This window comes from Leuciscus leuciscus (genome assembly GCF_965113295.1).
Source record: "Leuciscus leuciscus genome assembly, chromosome: 21".
In the NCBI taxonomy this organism is placed as follows: Eukaryota; Metazoa; Chordata; class Actinopteri; order Cypriniformes; family Leuciscidae; genus Leuciscus; species Leuciscus leuciscus.
This window is the reverse complement of record NC_138745.1, coordinates 11,374,150-11,398,243: the sequence shown is the minus strand read 5'-3', so window position 1 is coordinate 11,398,243 and position 24,094 is coordinate 11,374,150. Positions and strand designations below refer to the sequence as shown.

The following is a 24,094-nucleotide window of genomic DNA, read 5'->3' as shown; positions in this document are numbered from 1 at the left end:
TCAAGCACTTCACTTCTGCTCTAGCTTCTCACTTTTGATGAACACTTCTGCTAAATGAATTAATAGTCTATTGAAATGTCAAATGTAATGCAATGTAATAAAAAAATCAGCAACTGCAAATAACTAGTAGATTTGATAGAAAATTCATTGTTACCACTACAAACTCCATTTTGTTGTGGAACACACACTTTTCACAATTTTTCAGTGACGATGTTGCAAAACTCCAAAAACGTATCTATACATATTTTTTGGTGCAGTTTCCAGGTGAAATGAACACTAGTGGCAGTAACACCAACAATGTGTATTCCTTTTCACACAGGTTATGACAACAGGGGCAGATTATTGGTTAATAAAAACACAGTACTATGTTATGACCTCAAAACACTTTTACCAGTGCATGATTCGTAATGACTTGTGGGTGTTTGCGTCACATAATCAGCTCTGTATGTTTGTTTGTTTTTCTGACGAAATAAACTTGCTTATTAGCTCACCTGGTACAGCATTGCGATGCAGATGCGATTGCACTCACAATTAAAAAGCTCAGAGATTTATAGAGGCAAGTTCAAAATGGCATGGTTGCTTCAGGAAATGCATTTTTATCTTACATTTGCTTTTGTTAACTCTATCGGTTAGGTTTAGGGTATGTTTTAATGTACACTATTTTAAAATGCAGTACAGCATTACAGTTTTAACTTTACATACTGAACATATATTCCGAACTGCCGCTATACGTACAACAACCAACAAAAAAAAAAGAAAAAAGTTGATTCACATTTATCTGTTTCAGAGAAAACTGATCTCGCTTCTAGCGCCACTGAGCATTTCCCTTCGTATTTAATTTCGTAGGGCTGAATACATCCCTTTTTTTCAATGAATATTCTGTTTTAACTAAGAAGTATTAGAACACGTTATAGAAGTAAAATGGGTTAAGAACCGTTTTGTTGTTGTATGTCAATGCAAGTTGTTGTTATTTTTTTATTTTTTAAAAATCATACTAATAATCAACCTTTTTAGTTTAGCAGTAATTCCAACAGTCAAAAAGTACTAATAACCCTGTCCAAGGATTCATTCATTTATGTAAATGCTGGAAAAGACAGGTTCAATGCAAAGCCCAAAAGTTATATCATTTCATCTAGCAACATTTTCCCTAAGCAGTATATTAACAGGCCACTGGATTGTATTTTTCTGGTTGAACATGAGTTTGCTATTACGTAGTTTGCGAGTGCGAGTGTGTAATCAGCTGAGGGCAAGTCCCTGTAGAACCGCGCCAAAACATGCTTGTGAGTTTGGAGAGATGCTCATTTTCATCATCAAATCAAGAGAGGCATCTCAAATGACTTAGCGTTAGGCATTCTGCTATGCTAATCGAGACAATTAGCATAAATAGGGAGAGAGAGAAAAAACTACTTCTAGGCAACATAAAACGAGAGCAAACTACACAAACATTAGATAGAGAACAATTATGAATCATTCAACACCATGCCAGCACTTAAAAGGCTTTGATAGCTTATGTGCTTTTTGAACTTACAGGTTGCTCTTTCTTTTCCATCATAAGCCCTTCATAATTCATGTCATTTTTTTAAAGTGGGAATATTTGCCATGTTTCTGTACTGTGCAGGAGCACTTAATAAAAGCTTAGTATAGAGAGGTAATAGCTACCCGCTGATATGATGAGAAAATTGGTGCTTAATTGCACAGTTTCATAGTTAGGCCATGTAACTGATAATTGAAGGTGTTGTGCCTCCTACAGAGACCGGTGGTATTCTTAGCCACTTTGTCATGCGGTCTTTAAGACGACATTGTTGCCCTAGCTTGCAGATTTTTCTTAATAAGGGATTGATAATGAAAATGATAATGGCACGAGAATAATCATTTTAATTTGGCTAATAAATTGACCAAACATGTTAATGGAATTCATAGAATTTCCTAATAGCTATTAAGATGCTTAACATATTGCACGTCTTAAGGCATTTTGATTTTGCAAATCTATTTGTAATGAATGGACAGAGAAAAAGGAAGAGAGCATGAGGTATTTAAATGACTGATTGTGAGACAAATGTTATAAAAATTTTAATTCAGCGTGTCTAAGCTAACGACTTCAGATTTTTTTAAAGTTGACATTTATGTGATGAAAGTTAAGTCGACGTCAACTATTTGCTGATGACAAACACGGGTTAGTGCATTAGTGAGAAAGCTATTGCATGTGAATTAATTCTACCTGGCAGCGTCTCTCAACTAATTATGAAAGCTTGTTAAAGCCACAGAATAAAACATTTTAAAAGATAATTGTGTCTTTTTATCTTGCAATTCTGACTTTATTTCTCAGAATTGTGAGATATAAAGTCAGAATTGCATAATATAAACTCCCAATTGCATGTTATAAAGTCAGAATTGTGAATTGAGTTTATATCTTACAATTCTGACTTTATAACACGCAATTGCAACTTTATATCATGCCATTCTAACTTTATATCTCCCAATTATGTGTTATAAAGTCATGCAGAATTGCGAGTTTATATCTCACAATTCTGACTTTATAACATGCAATTGCAATTTTATTTTACGCAATTGACCCTTCGTAGGGAGTTTGATTGACAGGCGATCTGACCAATCATAATCCGCCATCCGCCATTTTTGTCCGACAAAGCAGTCAGGAGAGTTAGTAGATTAACATTGGAGGATTTGAACTTGAAAAACGGGGTGTACTGACGTCTTTCCGCGGTTAAAACAACATTCCTTCTTATGTTCTTTCATGTTTATTTGATGCTATAAATTAACTAGAAGTAAGAGATGATCGGTTCACGAGCAGCTTTAAGAGGCTCTACAGCGATCTGTCAGACACATTAAAGAGCCACAAAACGGTATTTATTGTTTAAATTTCTTTAAAAAATGACCAAATTCGAAAGGTGAGACTTTGTTTCATATCAAAAGTAACCTGGTCTGTCATGTCTGTCAGCGCATTGTCAGTGTCCTCTCTGCTCTGCAATGTATTTGTCACTGAGTGAGAACATGGTGTGGCGCAAGAGCGGCGTCGCTTGTCGGACATAGCAACAGTAACTAAAGGGGGCGGGTCTTTGAGAATGGTCAATTGCGATTTTATTTTACACAATTCTGATTTTATAACACACAATTGCGACTTTATATCACGCAATTCTGAGATGTAAACTCGGCAGAATTGTGAGATTACCTTATTACTCTATTTATTTTTTATTCTGTAGCGGAAACAAGCTTCCATAACTAATAGTGAAGCTGTGGGTTCTAAGAAATATATGCCAGAACTGTACAGTTTTTAAGCTATTTTATTGATAAATCACAGAACAATGTTCTGCTCTACTGAATGATTCTGTGTGCGTGCGATCTGCTCATGATGTGCGAGCTACTGTTTGTATGTGTGTGCATGTATGAAAGGCGATTAACTTACGTGTACATTAAGCTGTTTAAAACATGAATTCACCCGATCAATTTTAAGCATCCAGATGGTATAATCAAACATATATTGTGGAGTGTTTTCGGAGTATTCATTTATTTGTCATTTGAACTGTTTGGAAACAGAGGGTAAAAGTGGACTTCAAAGATTTCTTATCCTGTTGCACCCTCTATAGGCCACGATCAGTGACTAGTCGACGTCAAGCTTAAATATCAAGCGTAGCGTTAGTTCTGGCAGGTCACGTTAGTCAAGCTCACATCAGCTGACTCTCAGCTGATCCACATCTACCTATAGGAATATGACGCCTATCACCGTATACATATATAAGCTCCTTCAGTATTATCAGCAGCTATCGCGTTTCTCAGGAGCTAATTACCCTCCTCCATCGCCAGCTCCTCCTCTCGCCCCGGCAGGTTTGGCATCCGTAAAACTGTATGCTAATTGTCAATAGTATTTGATGGTAGTGGTCCTGACAGAACTCTTGATTTGATGATGAAAATTAGAATCTCTGGCAGTTGACTAGTCTGTGCAACCCCTAGCATGTGTGTGAGTGTGCTTTATATTGTTATGCTTTAATGCTAGCAATTTTAGCATTCTACCATAAAAACCAACTGCCTACTTCTCTCACAGTAATCCCCTCAGGCATCCATCCCTCAGTTCCCTCTTCTTTTGTGCTCCCTCTCCATCTCTTTGGACGCCAGGACCACTGCTGAATGTTCTGCCATAGTCCTGCCTTCAACAACGATCATGAGAATTCCCTCTCTTAACCATATGACCTCACAATTTCAAAATTTAATACACTACAGTCAGTCGAACAGATTTACAAGTCCCTCCAGGATTTTGTGTCTTTTGAATGCAGGAATTAATGCAAATTCCACCTCTATTAATACCTTTCAACTCAATTTTATTCCTGCAGTTTTTCCGAATGTAAACTCGAAAGGGTAAAGGTAGGCAATATTAGCATGTTGCACGAATTGTGATCAACACACTAGCGAATTAACAGTCCTACTGCTTAATGTCCACATAAAAGTGATCAATCTAAAGATTGTAGTACATTACCATCTCACATTTGTGTGTTTGGTACAGATATGCATCATAGCCACTTTATTTGTAATCTGATTTTTATTTTTTTATTTTTTTATCTGAATTCCTATATATAGTCCTATTATATGTATAGTCCACCTAAAATTTTTAAATTGCACAGTAGTTGACTTTAATGCTCTGCCATGACGCTTTAAGCTTGACATCTACTAGTCACTGATCAGGGCCTAAAGAAAGCGCAACAGGATAATAAATCTTTGAAGTCCACTTTTACGCTGTGTAAATCTGTTTCCAAGATTTTAAGATTTTCAAGTCGGTAAACTTATTAATTAATCATTTTGGTATCGGATTGTGACTGCCAGAATCAGAATCGGACCGTGAGGTGCCTAAAGATTCCCACCCCTACCAATTAATAGATTTGAGATCGCAATTAATGTCAGATTAACGCATTACACAATATATGTCTTTGTAATTTCTATAAACTTTACTCTCATATACAGTCGGTTCGTTCAGTCAGCAGCTTTCTCCACAACGTAATTTCTCCAAGATGCTGCTGTAACAAACAATGGAATCTGAAGGCTACTTAACTATTTTTCTGCCCTGTTGTTATGCTTTATTTGATGTTTGAGTCATCACGGGTTCCCTCTTATATAATACTCTGGGGTTCGCTTATGCATTCAAGCACATGTGCATTCTTCAATAACGCTGCTGATTGTTGACACGCAAAACATATATAGAATGAAATGTATATATAAATGGAATGAAGGATATATAATGCACTGCACATTAGCATGCTTATTGTGCACAAAAGCATGATCTGTTTACGTCCACGTCATACTAATGTAACCTGTCCTAATTGTATGCATACTTTCACTGACTATAATTGCATGAGTTTACCATGCAAAAAATCCTGCAAACAGCATTGAATTTTTGAAATAAGCTATAGCAAATTATTTCACAATTAGAAAAAGTCCTGTGTGATTCCGATTGCAATGATTAATTATTTATTCTCCAGTCTCCGCCTCCAGCCCAAAACTACTCAAGTTGCTAAATTATGTGCTGCATTGAATAGCAGGGATCCTAGTAAATACGGCTCACCAGACTCTGATATCATGAACACATAGCCTTTCGGGAAAGCTATGTAGCATTGCTAATTAGCTTAGCAGCAGGAGTGACTAAAGCTTAGCATGGGTGACTAAATATTCTAAATCAGGGTACTACCAAAGGGCATGATACTATAACAACAACTCCGCAAGTTACAGAGTGGCTTCTCCCACAATTTATATTCCAAATACATTGTTAGACTGATGTGATTAAATGTCTCATTAGTCTCATGCAGTGTTTTAATAGTTTCATGTGGGGCCAGACATCACTGATTTATGCATCTCAGAATAAAATCACATAATCAAAGGACACATGCGCCACATCATAACCTGGCCAGTCAGTATTTGCAAGTCAACAGAATGTAAAAAAGTAGAACGATTTCCTCAGATAACAGATGGCAGGAATATTAGTCAAGATGTTGTTGTTATTTCCAAAAGTGGTCTGAATTAAATCAAGGTGTCTGCAAATTTTATTAGATCTTAAATCAATCTTATGTTTTCTGAATGAGCGCATTTAAGAGGATTAATTGAATCCAAAAGAAATCAGTGTACACTGTAATATATATTTTAAAACTTAATTTGATTGTACTTAAAAATGTAAGGCAGCAGTGTACAAAACATGCATAAACTAAACAGAAAATAACTCTCAAATGAACTGGTTCAGTAAAAGTATTGCTAATATCACAAGTATCACTGTTAACAATAAAATAACAACTGTGGAACTGTAAATCAATGAATAGCAGAATGAAGCACACTTCATTCTATACAACTAAGATGAAAATCACACCTATTGACATATTATACAAAGCATTTCACTTGAGAATGCGCTGGCAATCATCACCTTTCTTTAAAAGGTGACCTTTCTCTATAATAAATAAATTATGATTTTTTTTTTATGTGCATTTGCCAAGTCATCTGTCACAAGAAAATACCACTTGTTTGATGTGTGTAATGTTTTGGATGCAGAGACAAGTAAATAATTAAATAAATAAAGTCATAGACCCACTGAAAGTGATTTATTTTTATTTTTATGGAAATTAAATTAAATTAAATTAAATTAAATTCAATTCAATTCAATTCAATTCAATTAATTTTATTTAAAATCAATGTTTGAGCCACACAACCTGTTCATTGCGAAATTACATACATTACTGTGACAAGTTAAAGAGATGGAAACAAAGATCTTGAATGATAAAACAACATTTTGTAGGGCAGTGCAACAGACTTTGCAGAAATGCTTTGCAAATGTATACTTTCACTTGACTTTTCCTAACATCAAGTTTTAAATTTAGGCATTTGGCAGATTCTTATATCCAAAGTGACTTACAGTACATTCAAGCTGTACAGTACATTCAAGCAAGATATCAGTATCTTGTCAGTTTATGCTTCCTTCCTCATATTATTTAAAAAAGGTAGTTTGACAAGCCTTATGCCTTGACAGACTGTTTATGCCATGCAAACATTAAACAGCAAGTACACCATGGACTAAAATAGTCATTAAGTATGCTTTTTCATTATTTGCTTCCTGTCAAGTGTGAGGTTTTTTGAGCAAGGTGTGGAATGTGTGGATAATAATATGGTGATATCCACAAACCATGCTAATAGATGCGGTACTGGAGTTCCCAGCAGTGCACTGCGGCATTAATAAATTACGCTGTGATAATGATTGTGTAACTGTTTACTGATTTATTTTATGCTGTTGTTGTGTTTGCTGTCACTTTCACTTATTTGACAGAGCTCATCTAAACAGCCACAAAAGACCACCTACTCTCTGCCTACTGACCTAATGCGTAAACATTGTGGGAAGTGCGCTAGCCAAACGGGATTTCAACTTTGTCGGCGACCCAAGTTTGGTTTTAAAGGGGTGGTTGATTATGATTTCACTTTTCTAACTTAGTTAGTGTGTAATGTTGCTGTTTGAGCATAAACAACATCTGCAAAGTTACAACGCTCAAAGTTCAAAGCAAAGGAAGATATTTGCTTTTAAAGAAATTGTTTTGTAAGGACTACAGCAAACGGCTGGTAGGGACTACACGAGCTTCCTCCTGTGTTAGTGACATCACTAACCCTGTAATTTACATAAACCCCGCCCCTGGGAACAAGATTTATAGATTATCATGACAGAATATGCTAATCAATGACTAGAAGATAACTATACATAAGATACCTAAATTCATCAACTAACCATTCAGAAATGTCCTGTTGCTTCTACATGTTGTCACTTCTTCCTGAGTCTCTCCATCATTGTCTGACTCCAGTTTGAACATAAACATTGACATTTCCAGTGCATGCCTGTGTGAGGTAAAAGGACACGAGCTCCGCCCCCTGTGCTGAGAGCAGCAGCTCATTTGCATTTAAAGGGACACACACAAAAACGGTGCGTTTGTGACAATTGTCAAAAGTGACAATTTTAACATGCTATATAAAAATATCTGTAGGGAATTTTTTGCTAAAACTTCACATACACACTCTGGGGACATCAGAGACTTATTTTACATCTTGTGAAAAGGGCATTATACCACTACTTCAAGATAAAAACAGACCAAGAACAGTGTTCTCTCACTCCTGATTTCTAACACGCACTCACAGAGTTCGTTGTCGTATTGTGGCTATCAGAGCATAAACAAAAGCTGCTGCTCTCTGTGTGTTTGGTCGCATTCATATGTAAAGTTGCGCAAGCTTATTTTGTCCATTAGATTGAAAGATCTAATAAATCCCATAGATTTACCCACCCATAGACCCTCCCCTCGAAGAAATCAGGACAGTGGACAAAAGAGACGGATTAAAACACCAGGTGTAATTGGGAATGTGTCTCCCTCATCTACTTGTGATCCAATAGACCAAAACGCATCTTAATACCAAGTGTCTAGGTTACCTTCCTTTTGTTGTATAACCAAGCAGGCTTAATCGACTACGCCACCCAAACTTGTATAGGGTGGGGGACCCTAAAAAAGATGATATTTCCTACACAGACGGTTCAAATAAATGAAATAGAAGCCGGAGTACAAAGGGTTGGCAATTTATGATGAAAGAAAATTGTCCACCGAAGGCACTATTGAAATGCTATTCAGGTTAAGAAGTAGTAATGCCTCTTTGGAAATTAATAAAGGCCAAACAAAACAATAACAAACTGGGCCGTAAGTCTCAACCACCTCGCTAGAAGGAAGAAGTGAATCCCGACATCGTCTACTCTCTAAGAGAATCCAAAAATGCTATCAACAGGCCATTGGCACAGAAATGGTCATTAAGTTGCCGAAGCCAAGCACATGCATATACACATGCAGCTCTTCCAACACGCCAATGCAAGGGGTTAAAACAGCATGCTCGTTTTTCAAAGAAAATGAGAACAAACGCTACTTCACTTTAAAAGTAATCTACCCCATTACCTCACCTGCCCACTTAAATGTGCATTATCCTCATTCCTGTTACACTACTATGCAGAGTAAACATAAGTATTGTTTTTATTGTATTATAGCACTGTAATTATTTGTCAATTTCATCGTTCTTATGTTGCTCCAATTTTATAAAAGCAATGAGCCACGAGAGGCATTGTGTAGCAGTGATTTTACCAGGGTTGGATTTAACCCTTTAAATCTAGCCTAGCGCTTGAACTTCAAGGTATGATACACATTGCAGTATGTTTCAGACTTTTAGAGAAACCACTTCTTTATTAATTGGCTGTAGGAATATTTATGAATAAGCACAGCAATAAATAAATAATAGAGCCAAAAGTATTGCAAAACAATTGCACTACTGTATATTGATGTCTATTGCTTTATCAACACAGCCTCAAAGTAAAAGTGCTGTTACGCCCAGCCTCTTGTGGCTTATTACTTTGTTTTTTGCACATAACTGAAGTTTGAAAATCTATTGAAATAACATTTTTAGCAACAACCTATATATAGGATAGCAGTCATATTTGAAGCCAGACAGCATGTCATCATTGATGGCGCTATTCTTTATTTTATTTTATTTTTTGTGGAACATTTTCACTAGGGGCCTAAACAGTTTCTTGATCTAGTGATCAAAGTCTCTAAATCAGCTACAGTAGTTGCTATCAAACAGGTCCAGACATGATTAACGTTCTTATCTTCACACAGGCGGATGGCAAAAAAAGTTGCTTTCAGTGACATCACAGGCTGATCGGATTTTTTATCCAAAAACATTTGAAGCTCTCTCAACAAATCACTATACACACTAGATCCATTCCAACAAAGAAAGGGCGAAGCTTAGCCTCTGAAAAAGCGATTTGTCTCAGGTCAACAGGTCGAGTTTGAGTCAATCCGCAAGAAACGGCGATAAAATCCAAGTTAAGTCTCAAATATTGGTGGAGCCTTGAGTTCTCAAAAGTGTGACTCCTAAATGGCTACCTAAAGGGCCACAGCACATCAGCGTTTACACACAGAAGTGTTTTATCAGGTACCATGGCTGACATGCTGTCTCTCCATTATAAAGCTGTACTGCACACAGATTAGATGCACTGCATTGGAAACTGGGAAACGTTTGCAAATTAATTATCCCGGGAACTCGGCTTCGAAGCGCCGGCTCGGCTAATGGATGAAGCCGCGGCACAGTCCCAGCAGTATATCTCTCTTCAGATAGGACTGGGATTGCACTTTTCAGATGTTTATCCCTTCCTCAGCGATGCTTCTGGCTGTTTAAACTCTAGCCGCCATAGATGGATCAGTGAAACCTTTGCAGTCTGATTAATTCCCCCGCATTGTTTCCTCTCCCGTACAATGGACATCTTTCACATGAAGTGTCAGCCAACACTGACTGTAATGGCGTATGGACGCGGTTCGATTGCTTAGGAGATAGAGCTCAATCTCCTGATGCCATGATCATATGCATCCCTCTGCATCTCTTCTGCTGTTTGATGTTCAGAGAGAACACAATGCTGAGCTCACACATTTGAAACTGGTCTGGAATTAAGGCTATGCCCTTTATAGGATACTTGGCAGACATGTTTATCCAAAGCAATGTACGATGAATTTTTAAGGTAAACATTTTTTATCAGTTCATGCATTCCCTGGGAATTGAACCCATGACCTTGGCATCGCTAGCACTATGTTCTACTGTTTTAGCTAGGGGAATGCAGATGCTATATTTTTGCTAGATGCAATATATGATTCCCATTTTGGCATTGATATGATGCAAAAAAAAATGTAACTTGTAAATCTTATCCAATTGTAAATCCTATCCATCAAGATCTTGTAATATAGTTAAAGGTACAACTGGAGGCATTTCTGAGGATGCTCAAAATGAAAAAGAAAACGAGCTTGGGTCCTGTAGCGATTTTGCTTCATTTTAAAGAAAAGGTCACTGTGATTTTGACAGAAAAGATGCGTCAAGATATTTTAATTTAGTTAAAGGTGCATCCGGAGGCATTTCTGATGATACTCAAAATGAGAAGAAAACATTATTGGGCCTTGCAGCGCCTTTGGTTCATTTTAAAGAAGCGGTCACTGTGATTTTGACAGAAAGGATGCGTTCCAGGACCAAAAGCTTTTATTGATCCTGGTACAATATTCCAATCAAAAGCAAGCACAATCATAAATAGGATTGGGTGATAAACTGAATATTCATCATCTATGTACAAAGTTTTTGCTAGGGATATATAATAAAGCAGCTTTGTAAATGTAGCAATGATTTTAATGCACCTTTTTATTTGCCCTGTAAGTTTTATAAAAAGTGTATCATTAGGATAGGTATCATTATGATATGAACTAGCAGAAGAGCATTTAGTGTAATTTTTTTAACCAATATGGAAATGACCAAATAGCATTTTTCTTTTGTTCATTTATTGAAAAACGTGGGGAAACATTAATCCAGTTCCTTGCTTAAGATTACATTTTACACTAGTTTACTTAAATTATTTTAATGAATAACTATTTTACTGAATTTGAGCATGTATTTACAGTACCTGTCAAAAGTTTGGAAACATTAAAATTGTGTATGTTTTTGAAAGAAGTATCTTATGCTCACCAAGGCTGCATTTATTTAATCAAACACACAGTGAGATAGTAAAAGTAATATTGCAAAATGTTATTACAAATTAAAATAGCTGTTTTCTATTTGAATATATTTTAAACTATAATTTATTTATGTGATGGCAAAGCTGAAATTTCAGCATCATTACCTTCAAAAATCATTCTAATACAATGATTTGGTGTTCAAGATTATTATTATTATCTTTGTTGAGAAAAGGTTTTTGCTGATTAACATTTTTGTGGAAATTGTGATTCTTTTTCAGGATTCTTTGATGAATAAAATGTTCAATGAACAGTATTTATTTGCATTTGCATTTATTTTTTTATTTTTTATTAAAGCATTTATTAAAAATAAATCTTTTGTAACACTATAACTGTTACTTTTGATCAATTCAATGCATCCTTAATGAATACATTTCAATCTATTTTTAATCTTACCACAAATGTTTGAATGGTATCATTGTTTCCACAAAAATGTTAAGCAGCAAAAAAATGTTTTCAACATTGATAATAATAATAATACATGTTTCTTGAGCAGCAAATCAGCATAGTTTTGGCACAATCACAGTAATTGTGTGATCCATGTGGAGAGCTTCTGACAATGATTAGAAATGTCTTAATCAGCCAGCTTTCAAACACAGAACCGAGCCAAAAAAGTGAAGGCAATATCTGCAAATGATATTTTCAAATTCAAATTATGTTTCTGCATGAATAAGGCAGTTAAGCATGAACACATTCTACTCAGAGAAATAAGCAGGGTGCTGCCCAAAGTGGACAAATATGTTGTTTTTACAGAAACACTGTGCAATTTGGCAATCAGACGGCTAGCTTGAGTAACAAGGTAATTAACCTAATTTATTTGTGTTGAAAGCACATTTAAGGTCCCATGCAGGGTAATTTAGATCAAGAGCAAATCACAGAATCAGAGACCCTCACTACGAGAGGCCAGAAGCTATGTCATTCTCTCTATGGTCAGTGAAGGATTGATGCACTACTTACATGCACAGTTCAGAATAAAGGTCCCATGTTAGTGTTTCGAGTGTGTGTGGGCTGCTGATGTGCGTGTATCTGACGATACGATACACTTTGCTACTTCATTTGCACGCATCCCACACACTCATGTCTGCATACCGAATGGTTTAAAATCGAGCAGTACAGGCCAAAAATATATGTGCATATAGGTATTTTCTCATACCTCGAACATTAGCGTTTCCTAATGGACACAGAGGTCCAAGGACTCGTCTTCCTCAATGGCATTCAAATAACTCCATTACAACTCCACTGGGGCTGTGCAAGTCATCTCAGAGGCATGGACGAGTACAGCAGGGGGGCCAACATAAACGCTTGGAGAATTCTTGCCACTCGCTGTTTAGTATGAGCATCCATATCTGTAACCACGTTTGGTTTTGTTAACAAAACGGTTAGGTTTAGGGTCGAATTTATTTTCAAATGCGATAGAGCATTAACCTTTTAGGTAACTTTTACGTACAAAAAAAAACTAAACATAATAACACGTTGTCAGATTCACATACATCTGTTTAGGAAAAAACTCTCGTGAAAAAAGTGTCGTGAAAATGCAAGAATCAATGTAATATCATTTTGCACAAATGTCTCCACAGGCACGTTTTTGCTAATCTGGCTATGCAGAGTGTATATGGTCTCTGATGAACAATTGGCAATTGATCAGAATACACAAGTATAACACCTTTGAAATGTTTCAGGGATTGTGACGGATGATATCATCTGAATTAATCATTCACAAAGGAAAAACACAGAGTTTTTTACACGTTAATTCAGTTTTAAAAAATTTCAAACAACAAATATCTGATGTGGTTGTTGAACACCAACTGGACAACCATTTCTGGCAAAGCTTTAGGCACATGCTGAGAGTGAGATGTGCACAAGAGTGGAGGACATAAATTAGCTTTGTGTTTTTAACATTGCATTTATGCATTTAGCAGGCGCTTTAGCAGGCGGTTCTCAAACTGGGGTACGCATACCCCTGGGGGAACATGAGGTGACAGAGGGGGTACGCGGAAAGAAAATGCTGCGTTTTGCTGTTATTTTAATTCTACTGCACCTTAAAATAACATTAAAACTGAGCATGTATTTATAGCAGGTAAAATGCCGTAAATACATGACGTCCAATCAAATTACTTCATCTTTCGCAGTCAAAACTGACTGCATTTACACAAGCAGCGAGCATATGACAGATTGTGCACAGAATATGCTGCCTTAGCAATTTGTACAACATTACTGCCGTTATTGACAATGTACCTTTGTAAAAGTGGGGATTTAGCACTTACTAGCATGAAGAACAAATATAGACACAAACTGTGCATAGAGATCGATTTAAGATTCAAACTCTCATACCCTGTGAGTTCTTGCTTTTAATGTTGATTATATATTTTACAAGCAAGAATGCAATGTTTCCCAAATATATACACATGATTACAAATATTTTTGCAAAAACAGTGCAACAAACGAAACCGTAATATTAATTGATGTTCATTTTATTGTCAGTATTTTATTATTATTTTTGCTCTATTTTGCAATGCAATAATAGTTCAAATGAAAACCAGAGCACAATCTGCAGCACACAGCGGCGTTTCGAGAACAAATTGTGAGAGTCAATGATTCAATGACCCATTAATAAATGCAGCCACTTGCTTTGTTAATGACTCTGTGACTAGTATCATTACTTTTTTTAAATCATTGCATATAGAACTTTAAAATTTTTAATTTAAAGCATTATTTATTTTATAAAGGTATTTATAAAGGTAAGAAAATGCACTGGAAAAATCGATTTAAGGGGGCAAATATTGTCCTTTAATGAAAAAGCTGTGACTGCAGTCTAAAGCCCTATTCGGACGGGATTAACTTTACAAGGGTAGATGGAGTAATGTAATTTTACCACAGGACGTCTGTAATATTAATGGCCAATTCGCACGGGATAAGATATCATAGTAAAACTAGCAGAAGTGGGAGGGGTAACTCGATTTGCACATCGCCGTCACCCTCCTGTCGTCATGTGCGTATTACGTTGCTTCCTGATATCACAAACACAAACACATATGCGCAAACACATATAACCTATATTTATATATATATAAAATAGTTATGTCCGGTCGAACGATGCATTAATTAACTTCAGATTGGATTGTGTTCTAAATATAACTTTGAATTTAAAAAAGTTTGACTTGGAATGGTTTAATATCATGTGAATGCCATTCCAGTAGAATGCAGTATATTTGAAACATCTACTTATAAAGCCCAGTTTTGCCACAGTCATAACAGCATAATGCATTATGATCAGTGCGAATCAATTTAATACATTATAATCATATTAATTTGTTCTTGTAATTATCTTATTTGCAATTACATTTAGGCTCACCAAATTTCTATATTTTCAGTGACACACACCCTACATTTTGACCACTAAAGAAAGAAACAACAGAAAACAATATTACAAGCATCTGAAATATGCAGTCTTAAGAAGATTGTTAATAGATCAGCTTGGATATTTGTTTTGTGTGTGCTATCAACTTTGCCCATGTTTTCATACACATAAATTAGTAAATGAGGGCATGTGTCTTATTCAGTGTTGGGCATGTTAAGTAATTAGTTATAGTTGCTAGTTACTTCTCACAAATAGTAACTGAGTTAGTATAACTGAGTTACATCATTCTAAAAGTAACTAATTACCAGGGAATTAGTATTATTTATTTATTTTTAAATGTTCAAATATGTCAAATAACTTGGATTCCCCCAATATCAAATGTTAAATGAATGAAATGGACAATAAATAGAATACATTATTATTATAAAACCTTGTACACTAATCTACATTATTTTAATGTTGCTGTGGGACAATGTGAGAGACACCTATTCAATTCAGTATATTATTTAAAATATTATCATTGCTATAGTAGAACAATAAAAGACAATAGATGGTTTAGAACCATAATATTTAATATTGTACAGACGACAAATAGCCAACAAATAAGTCTAAAAATAAATTACGCTTCTTAAGAAATGTACCAAAAATGAATAAATAATAATAAAAAATATACATACACTCTTTGTAGTGCAAATAAAAATGATAAAACTGTCACACAACTTCACAACTGGTAGACATACTGTAGCCTACTGTAGTATTTCCTTCCTCACAAAAGTAAACAGTTTAACAAGAAGTGCTCTCAATATAATACTGAACAATGTACCACAAATAAATAGTAATAATAAAACATTCTAGTCGTGTTTGCCGCACATGTTCACAACCAGTCAAACAAAGATGTTTTCTGGGAACGTTCCCTGCTGGTTATTTTCTGGTTTTATTTTATAACCTAAAGAGAACGTTCCCTGTTATTTTTAGGTTTAATTTTTATAACCTAAACAGAACCTTCCCAGAACATTCCCTGTAGGTTATTTTTAGATTTAATTTTTATAACCATGTAAATTAATGAAAACGTTGCAGATGATACCAATAGGCTACAGAGATTATTTTAATGTTGAAATTTGTAATGTATTTATAAACAAACTATATAATGCTCGAACACACTCGGTCTCTCTCGCGCATTGTTCGCTTCACGTTTGTCCAGTCCGGCGCCTCATAAACACACACACACACACCAGAGAAACAACTTTGAAGGTCCTATGGCTGAGAAAGAACATACTCAGGTGAAAACCGCTTCAGTGAGCTCAATTATAGTAACGCCGCATTTTATTGTCAATAACGGTAATGGCGTTGTAACGGGGGAAACAGTCATTTGTTTGATTACTCGTTACTGAAAAAGATAACGCCGTTTATTTATAACGCCGTTATTCCCATCACTTGTCTTATTACGTTTGATTAAATCTATTCTCTGCTTAATTGATAAATATTCTTGTGAAACGCTTTTTATGATCATATATGATGTATCATATGATGTATATAAAATCATTTTTGTCTTCAATAGTCAAAGGAGCATAGTGCATGTTTATTGTATTTGTGCTGGATAGCAGGAATTAAAGTGGCTCCTCAGTACCGGAATAACAATTATCCAGTGAATTTGTACAAAAAAGGTAGACAGCAAAGCCCAAACTTGTTGAGAAGCAATAAACTATCCCTCAAATAATCCCGTGGCATACACAGTGCACAGTTTCGTGAGTGGCAAATGCATTTCAATGTGGGAGTGATTCCCTTAAAAAAAAACATAGCAACAGTTTGAACTCAGTTTCAAAGAAACATGGTTGCCAACTGTTTAAACTGTTTGATGTTGGCTATTTTTGTGTGTGTGTTAAGGGTTTCCCTGAGATCCCAGGGCTGGTAGGAGGACAAATATTACTTTAAAATTTGTGAATGAAGCAAGGCATACCTTTTTACATATGATCTACTTTCACTGGACCAGGAGAAGAGATAGGACTGCCTAATGTACTATTAATTATGTCTTTAACAACTAGTTATTGAGTTTGGTTCTTTACACAGTATGTGGATGAGTGCTCGACAATACGGACCCTGCGTGAAAGTCACCCGGGCCAATTGACGGAACTGTCACTTGCCCGATCAGGCCAGTGCTGCATCTTCACAGAAGTTGATAATTTGCGCATTTTTAAGCCATTGCCAATTTAAATATTCAAGCGCACATAGACGTGAAAGTTCCAGTTGAGGAATGTCAGCACATTCCTCTCAGTTTGGAACTCGCACGCTGTATCATAAGTGTCGTGCGTGCAGCAGTTGAGCTCTTAACGTTGAGCCCTGTGGATTAATTAAACGGAACTTTTCCGAATTTAATTTGGTTGTGGAATGTGTTTGTCACCGCAGTAGATTATCAAACTGTGTAATAGAAGCACTTAAGAAAGTCACAACCATTTTTAGATGCAGTGTGCGCTGTACGTGATCATCATAACATTACTTTTGCATATTGCTTTTCCAATAATAAAGCAGTTGGAGTGCTATGCAAAAACTAACAAAGAAAGAAGGACTATGAAAACATCAGCTATGAGACAAATGAATAAAAGCTACTGTATTTAGAGAGGTTTGGTACATTTAACACTCCTATGTGAGAGAAGGCAGTTTAGGTTAAGCTTCGAATCTTTATTCACATCTCAGACACTAAAGGATTAATCTGGTGAGTTTCATTACACCTTCTCCATTTTGTTTCTGTAGTATAGGTTTTGCACTTAATATAAAATGAGATCCTGAGCATACAGAATGAAAGTAAGTATAACATGTGTCAATTATAAAGAAACGCACAGCAATTGCACAGGGAGGGGGGTATTAATCTCTAAGATCAACTTCAGGCAATAGACAATGATTTAATGAACAATTCACAGGAATATCCTATATTATTGATGCTAAGCTTCTAGTCATATCAGCAGATGATTCCTTAAGATATTTGACTACATTACATTACCCTGTACTGGGCACAAAAACAGTAAAACCTTGAGGAGTGAAAATACAGTGATGTTACTTAAGAACGGGTAAAGTGAATCTCAGGGTCATATTTCACCCTAAAATGTTGGGGTCTGTAGGGATTATTTCATGTTTTGGAAAGAAGTTCTTATGCTTATCAAGGCTGCATTTATTGATCAAAAATAAAACAGCAATATTGTGAAAAGGTCATTTAAAGCGGTTTTCAATTGTAACATATTTCAAATATAAGATTATTTTTATTTTTAAGCTAAAAATACAGCAGCCTCCAGTCTTCAGTATCACATGATGCTTCAGAAATCATTCTCGTATGCGGATTTAGCACTAAAAAACATCTTATATTATCGATGCTGAAAACATTATTGCTGCTTAATATGTGTTTGCTGCATAATAAAATGAGCCCCGATGCTTTCCTCCGGCAAAACCAGCACACAATGTGGGCTACTGTTATGATTTTGAGATGGCAACTGTGGAAAAAAAGAACTAAAAAGAACTCCATTGGCTGACATGAATGGTCTGGAATCTGTTCACGGAGCCAAAATCAACAGGGCATTCAGTCAAGAGAGCACAGCATCACTGCGCTAAGGTACTTGCACACTGCCCTGCATTTCAACCACACTACCATGACAACACATTCATGCAGGAGATCAAACATAACTGGACGATCTCAGATGATCACCAAAGCAGAGGGCCAGTAGCAAATAATGACAATTGTTTGTAAGATAACAGATTATTGTATACTAGAAACATATCTCAGAAACAACACAGTACCGGACAAAAGTTTGGAAACATTACTATTTTTGTATGTATCTTAAGCTCATCAAGCCAGCATTTATTTGATTAAAAAACAGGGGTGTGGGGAACAGCTGTGCTGCTTAATTTTTTTTTTTTTTTTTTTTTTTTTAACTGTGATACTTTTTTCAGGATTCATTGATGAATAAAAAGTTGACTGGTGGGTGTGTGTATGTATATATATACAAATCACTTGTTTTTCGCAAGTTCAGGGGGAATGTATATATATATGTATATATATAAACACACACACCAATCAAAAGTTTGGAAACATTACTAATACTATATATATATATATATATATATACATATATACATATACATTCCCCCTGAACTTGCGAAAAACAAGTGACAAAAATATTTTGCCAGTGATACACTATGATGTGTTGAAACAAATCAAAATACACTGAGACAGTTTCATTATTTCTATTAACACAAGTTATATTAAAAAAAAAAGTGTTAAGCTCCCCTGTGCCATATGTGAGGTCACACAGCATTGTCAGAATAAGGATGTTCTCCAAGTGTGCTAGTGTTATTCCTCCGGTTGACAAGGTGATGTGGGAAATAAAACACTTCAACAAACCAACCTGAAAGACACCTATTACACTGAAAGCAGTTGAACTGTGGAAAACTGCACACCGACTAAAAACACAGTGAGTATACTCTGTGATTGGAGACTAGTTCATAAAGGTCCCAGTAATAGCAGAGCAAGAAGAATGACAAATAAAACCTCAGCAAAGATTGGGCTATATCTATTTCAATACCTCACTTAGATTGATCCCAGTGACAAAATTTCAAAAACCAACATAGAATATTGTCATGGAGGATATTTTCTAACGGAAAAAATCATTGCCATCATCATCACCCTCATATTTGTCTTCAATCCCAGCATCATTAACTGCCATTAGCCCATTCAGAAGAAGACATTCTCTTTCTCCTCGCTTTTCAAAATGATCTTTTGGAAAGCTCAGACTTCAGAGCACTCATCCTCAACTGCAATTATGTGGAAAATTGTTATTGAGTCCAGCTTGACTCAATACCTCCACCTAGCTCTTCTTTCACAGAAGACATTAGACTGCGACGAAGCTTCAGGTGGAAGTCTTTGAAACCTAATGTCACCTTTCATGCTGGCATTAAACAAATACACATACATTTTCAAGACATCTTTGGTTGCCGTAAGCACGCTCTGAACAAAAGCAGAAATCCTGGTGATGTATGTCATTTCGACTTGGGGATTCAAACCGCCAGACAACAACTTGCATGTAAATTTTTCAGCATGTACACTCAGACGTCTGGGAATGATGCAGTCCGTGAGTCAAGAGACAGAACATGATGATTCACTCACCTTCCTGGACTGCCTGAAAGGGGTTGTTGGGTTCAATATATTTTATGGAGTGGGTGATTTTCTCGCTCTGCAAAATGTCATCGTTGAGGCTGAGGTCAGAGATCGCCAACTGAAACACCTCATCATCCCGTGCTGCGTTCTCCTCAAAAATGGCACCTGCGGGCAAGTGCAGATAGTTATCTGGGTCTTAGTGGAGCGTACAAAGAAACTGTAGCAATTGCTAATTTGCATACTGAGAGCAATTCACTTGCTCGGCTCATCGTGCTCACAGGTCTATTATTTTACAAACATTTATCTATTTGGCAGATGCTTTTATCCAAAGCCACTTAAAAGTGCATTCAAGGTACTTTTTATCAGCGTGTGTGTTCTCTGGGATCGAGCACATGACCTTGACATTTCTAGCGCTATGCTCTACCAATTGAATTATAGGAACCCTTCCAACAGAAAGCTCAAGGCTAAAATAGGTCTGGTGATTGTTTTACTAAATATAAATAAGATAAACTGTATTTTTCTCAGAGCCTTTTATGTTGCAAAATAATGAGCAAGCCTTTAACTTGAGATCAATGATGAATCAGGGCTGTAAACCTTCCCCCTGTTGTTAGGATGACAAAAGGTTTAAAAGTTTTAGTTTGGTCTGCCTCAGTGGACTACAGCGCTCCTCAATGTCAAAATGATTGAGAATCAAATCCAATCAAATCAAAGCCAATCAAATCAAAGTAGTCCACATAAGTTAACTGTCCACATAAGTAGAGCATCAGTTTAACTTAAAAAAAAAAAGAGTGAGGTAAGATGTAAATAGCAAATCATTTAATAGAATCAAGAAATGCTAAGAAAGTAAATGTGTACCTTGAAATGCAATGTAAGTCACTTTGGATAAAAGTGTCTGCCAAATGCATAAATAAATATTTAATACATGTCAACTGTTTTGCAATAAAAAGACTGACAGTTACATCCAGTGATGCAAACTACTCAACTTTTTTTCTCAAATATGTCTGTTTGGAATTGGAAATATGTATTTACGTGGTTCATGTAATTCCAAACTGAGTGTGACTAGACAAGAAAAGTTTTCGACATATTATGCATACAAATAAAAGTACATGTGTGCATGCAATATTTTAATGCAAACTTAATGCTAACATAGGTGAGGTTATTTCATTTTGAATTAATTTATGTTTTAATAATACATAATATAATAATAATTTTGTCCCTTTCCAGTGAAGATTTTTGCAGGACATTCAAAAATCTTAAGTACTGGTCCCTTCAGAAAAAAAAAAAAAAAGACTTTGGACCCACTTTATATTATGTGTCTTTAACTATGTACTAACATCTAAATTAATTATTTGATGCAATGATGTGTACATACTTGTTTTTATGTTAAGTCCAGACCTTCTGCCGTCAGTCTACCCCTTCCCCATAAACCTAACCGCATCACCAAACCTTCCCCATATCCCACCTCAATAGCATAAAAGTGTTTTGAAATACAACACGAACACAATAAGTACCAAACAATGAATTGCTTTTGACAGAAGTACATACAGTAGTAGTTAAATAAAGCAGGACCAAACATCCTTACTGTTGAGCCTGCATTACATGCCAAGCATGTGCTTATAAAAGCAACTTACAATAAAGTTGTGAAACAAGTTGCATGCAGATTAATTCATTTTATGGCAGCTTAGTCAATTTATGTATAAGCATGATATCTGGAAAGGTTTTTTTGAGAGATTGAGAGTCCTCATTTATGTGTGGCCAAAATGTACCCATCTTCTCTACCTGTGTTAGAGGAGCCATATAGGATGGGCATGTAGACAGGTAGAATTTGGTTGATGTATCACTGCAATGTTCATCTTATTTAGCAGAAATAGGGGTGTCGCATCTGTTCATTCCAGTTGCCAGTGAGAGCAGCCCTGATCCACACTGCCTATACTAGCCTTCCAATTACCAGTTTTGGATGGCCATTGCCTCTGTAAATCACCACACCACCCTGAAAATCACTTCATGTCACCCTCTTCATTCAATGGACGGCCCTATTTTTCTTTTGCCCTTCGGAGCCGAATTTGGTCAGGATGATAACTAGCGGATGTGACAAAGTGGAAGTATTGGGCACTGGAGAGGCTGGAATTTGTTATTTCACCTGTGTCATGCACCTTGGAGTCCTGACTATTACACAGCCACAGATACGGCCTGTCCTGCACTTAAAGGTAAGAACTGGATAAAAATATTGGAAGACCTCATCTTTAAAGGTGGTGATTTTTATTTTGTACCTAGACCCATGCAACTGGTAGTTAACTTGAAGTACCTGAGAACAAGCTGTGGATTTAATTATTTCTTTGTACATGAAGATATCTCTGTACAAAAAATAACATCTCAAAAGATTATTTCACATTGTATATCGCATCCACCACAGCTCTCAAATGCATTCAATACACCTCATTTCAAAGTGTAAATTGCAATGCCAGTACATGCTAAAAAAAATTATATATATATTTTTTTTTTATCATCCCCAAAGTCTTGGTCAACAAAATGGGCAGAAAAGTACTTAACACAGATTGCATAAGACAAGCATTGCTCATTTTGGATTAGTTAAAACTATAGTTTGGGTAAAGTATAAGAATAATAAATGGGATAACCAACTCCACTGGGTCAGTTTTGGCCAACCAAAACAATTATATGTTGTTGATATAAGCTTTTTCTTTAATAAAAAGAAGTTTTGCTGAAGGGTTTGGGTTTTCTGTTTTGGGTTTATTGGCAAGACTACTGCAGAGTCTTCAACGGCAAATATGGTGGCTTAATTTCACTACATGGACAACAAATTCTAATAAATCCCCTCTTAAATAAGAGAATGGCTGATTTGGTTGTACAATTATCAACATCTTAATAAAGATATCTAATCATGTTTGTAAGAGATTCAAGGGTTTGGATTTCAGTTCTTCATGACAACTGAATAGAATCACAGCCGCCCTCCCCACCAGCCCCTCTTCCTTCACTCTGCTGCTGTTGGAGTGCCAAAATCTTACTTTCCTCACGTTTGGTGAGACAATCAGAATGCACAGGGTGTCCAGCGCATGCAAAGCGGGATTGGTTAAGAAGACATGTACGGCCTGGGATAGCCAAGAATAAGCATTTGTCCTCTTGTCATTTATTTACTTCAGCATCCTTTATTAAGATTTCCCTCACGTTCCATTCAAAGTTCAATCTTATAGATGGGAGGGGGAGAGCAACCCCCACACATTGGCTTACTTTGCCTTATGACAGACGCCTCCTGTATTTCCAACTTACCTGAAATCTGCTGTTTACACAATTATACCTTGCTCATGAACAAGCTGCTAAGACCGAAATTAGATTAGTCTTGTTCATGCATATCAGTGCATTGGAACTATCGCCAGTCTGAACAAGAGAGACGTTATGATCACAAGTGGTCTACTCAATTGATATTCAGCCCGATTAGCAGGGCGCATTTTCAATGCTTATTTACAATTTACATTTTACACCGACCCTTACAACACAGTCCCTTCACTTCAATCTGGATGGCGCATTCATTATCATTTGCAACAAATAAAGGCTTTGAACAGCTCACTCCTTACCGATGTGAATGATGGAGTCGGCTCCCACCGAACTGCATTGCAATATCCCAAAAGAAAGGCATATTATCAGCAATTCCATCTCCGCTTCTCTCCAAAACCGCGCATCCACACGATCCTCAGATGTATGTTAATTCCCAATGAATGAGAAAAGTACGTCAAAGGATCACAAATACACCTGTGATTAACCAAAAAGTGTGGCGGCGCTTTAGGAAAGCGCTAGTGTGAGAAACACTGTGAGGGAATAAGGGGGAATCAGGAAGGAGAAATGCAGGTCGCCTGTTGGAGGGTAACGGTTGCTTCGGGATCCGGCGCGTTCTCTCCGCAGGTCTCGCTCTCGCGCGGCGCTCGCGGAGTCTGAGACACATCACAAACTCAAAACTGCGGAGGAGGGACACCCCCGCGC

The 24,094-nt window shown here is 36.4% G+C and overlaps 1 protein-coding gene across 4 annotated transcripts in view; it reads right to left on the bottom strand.

The window, feature by feature from the left end:
- Positions 1–24,094, bottom strand: part of grid1b (glutamate receptor, ionotropic, delta 1b) — a 503,970-nt gene extending 479,876 nt beyond the window's left edge. For all 4 annotated transcript variants that reach the window (XM_082151397.1, XM_082151399.1, XM_082151398.1 and 1 more), the window contains exons 1-2: positions 23,692–24,094; positions 20,111–20,266 (exon numbers count right to left, since the gene is read on the bottom strand). In XM_082151397.1, coding sequence (XP_082007523.1) covers positions 20,111–20,266; positions 23,692–23,770 — 235 coding nt within the window. In that variant the 5' untranslated portion in view covers positions 23,771–24,094. The remainder of the gene's footprint in view (positions 1–20,110; positions 20,267–23,691) is intronic.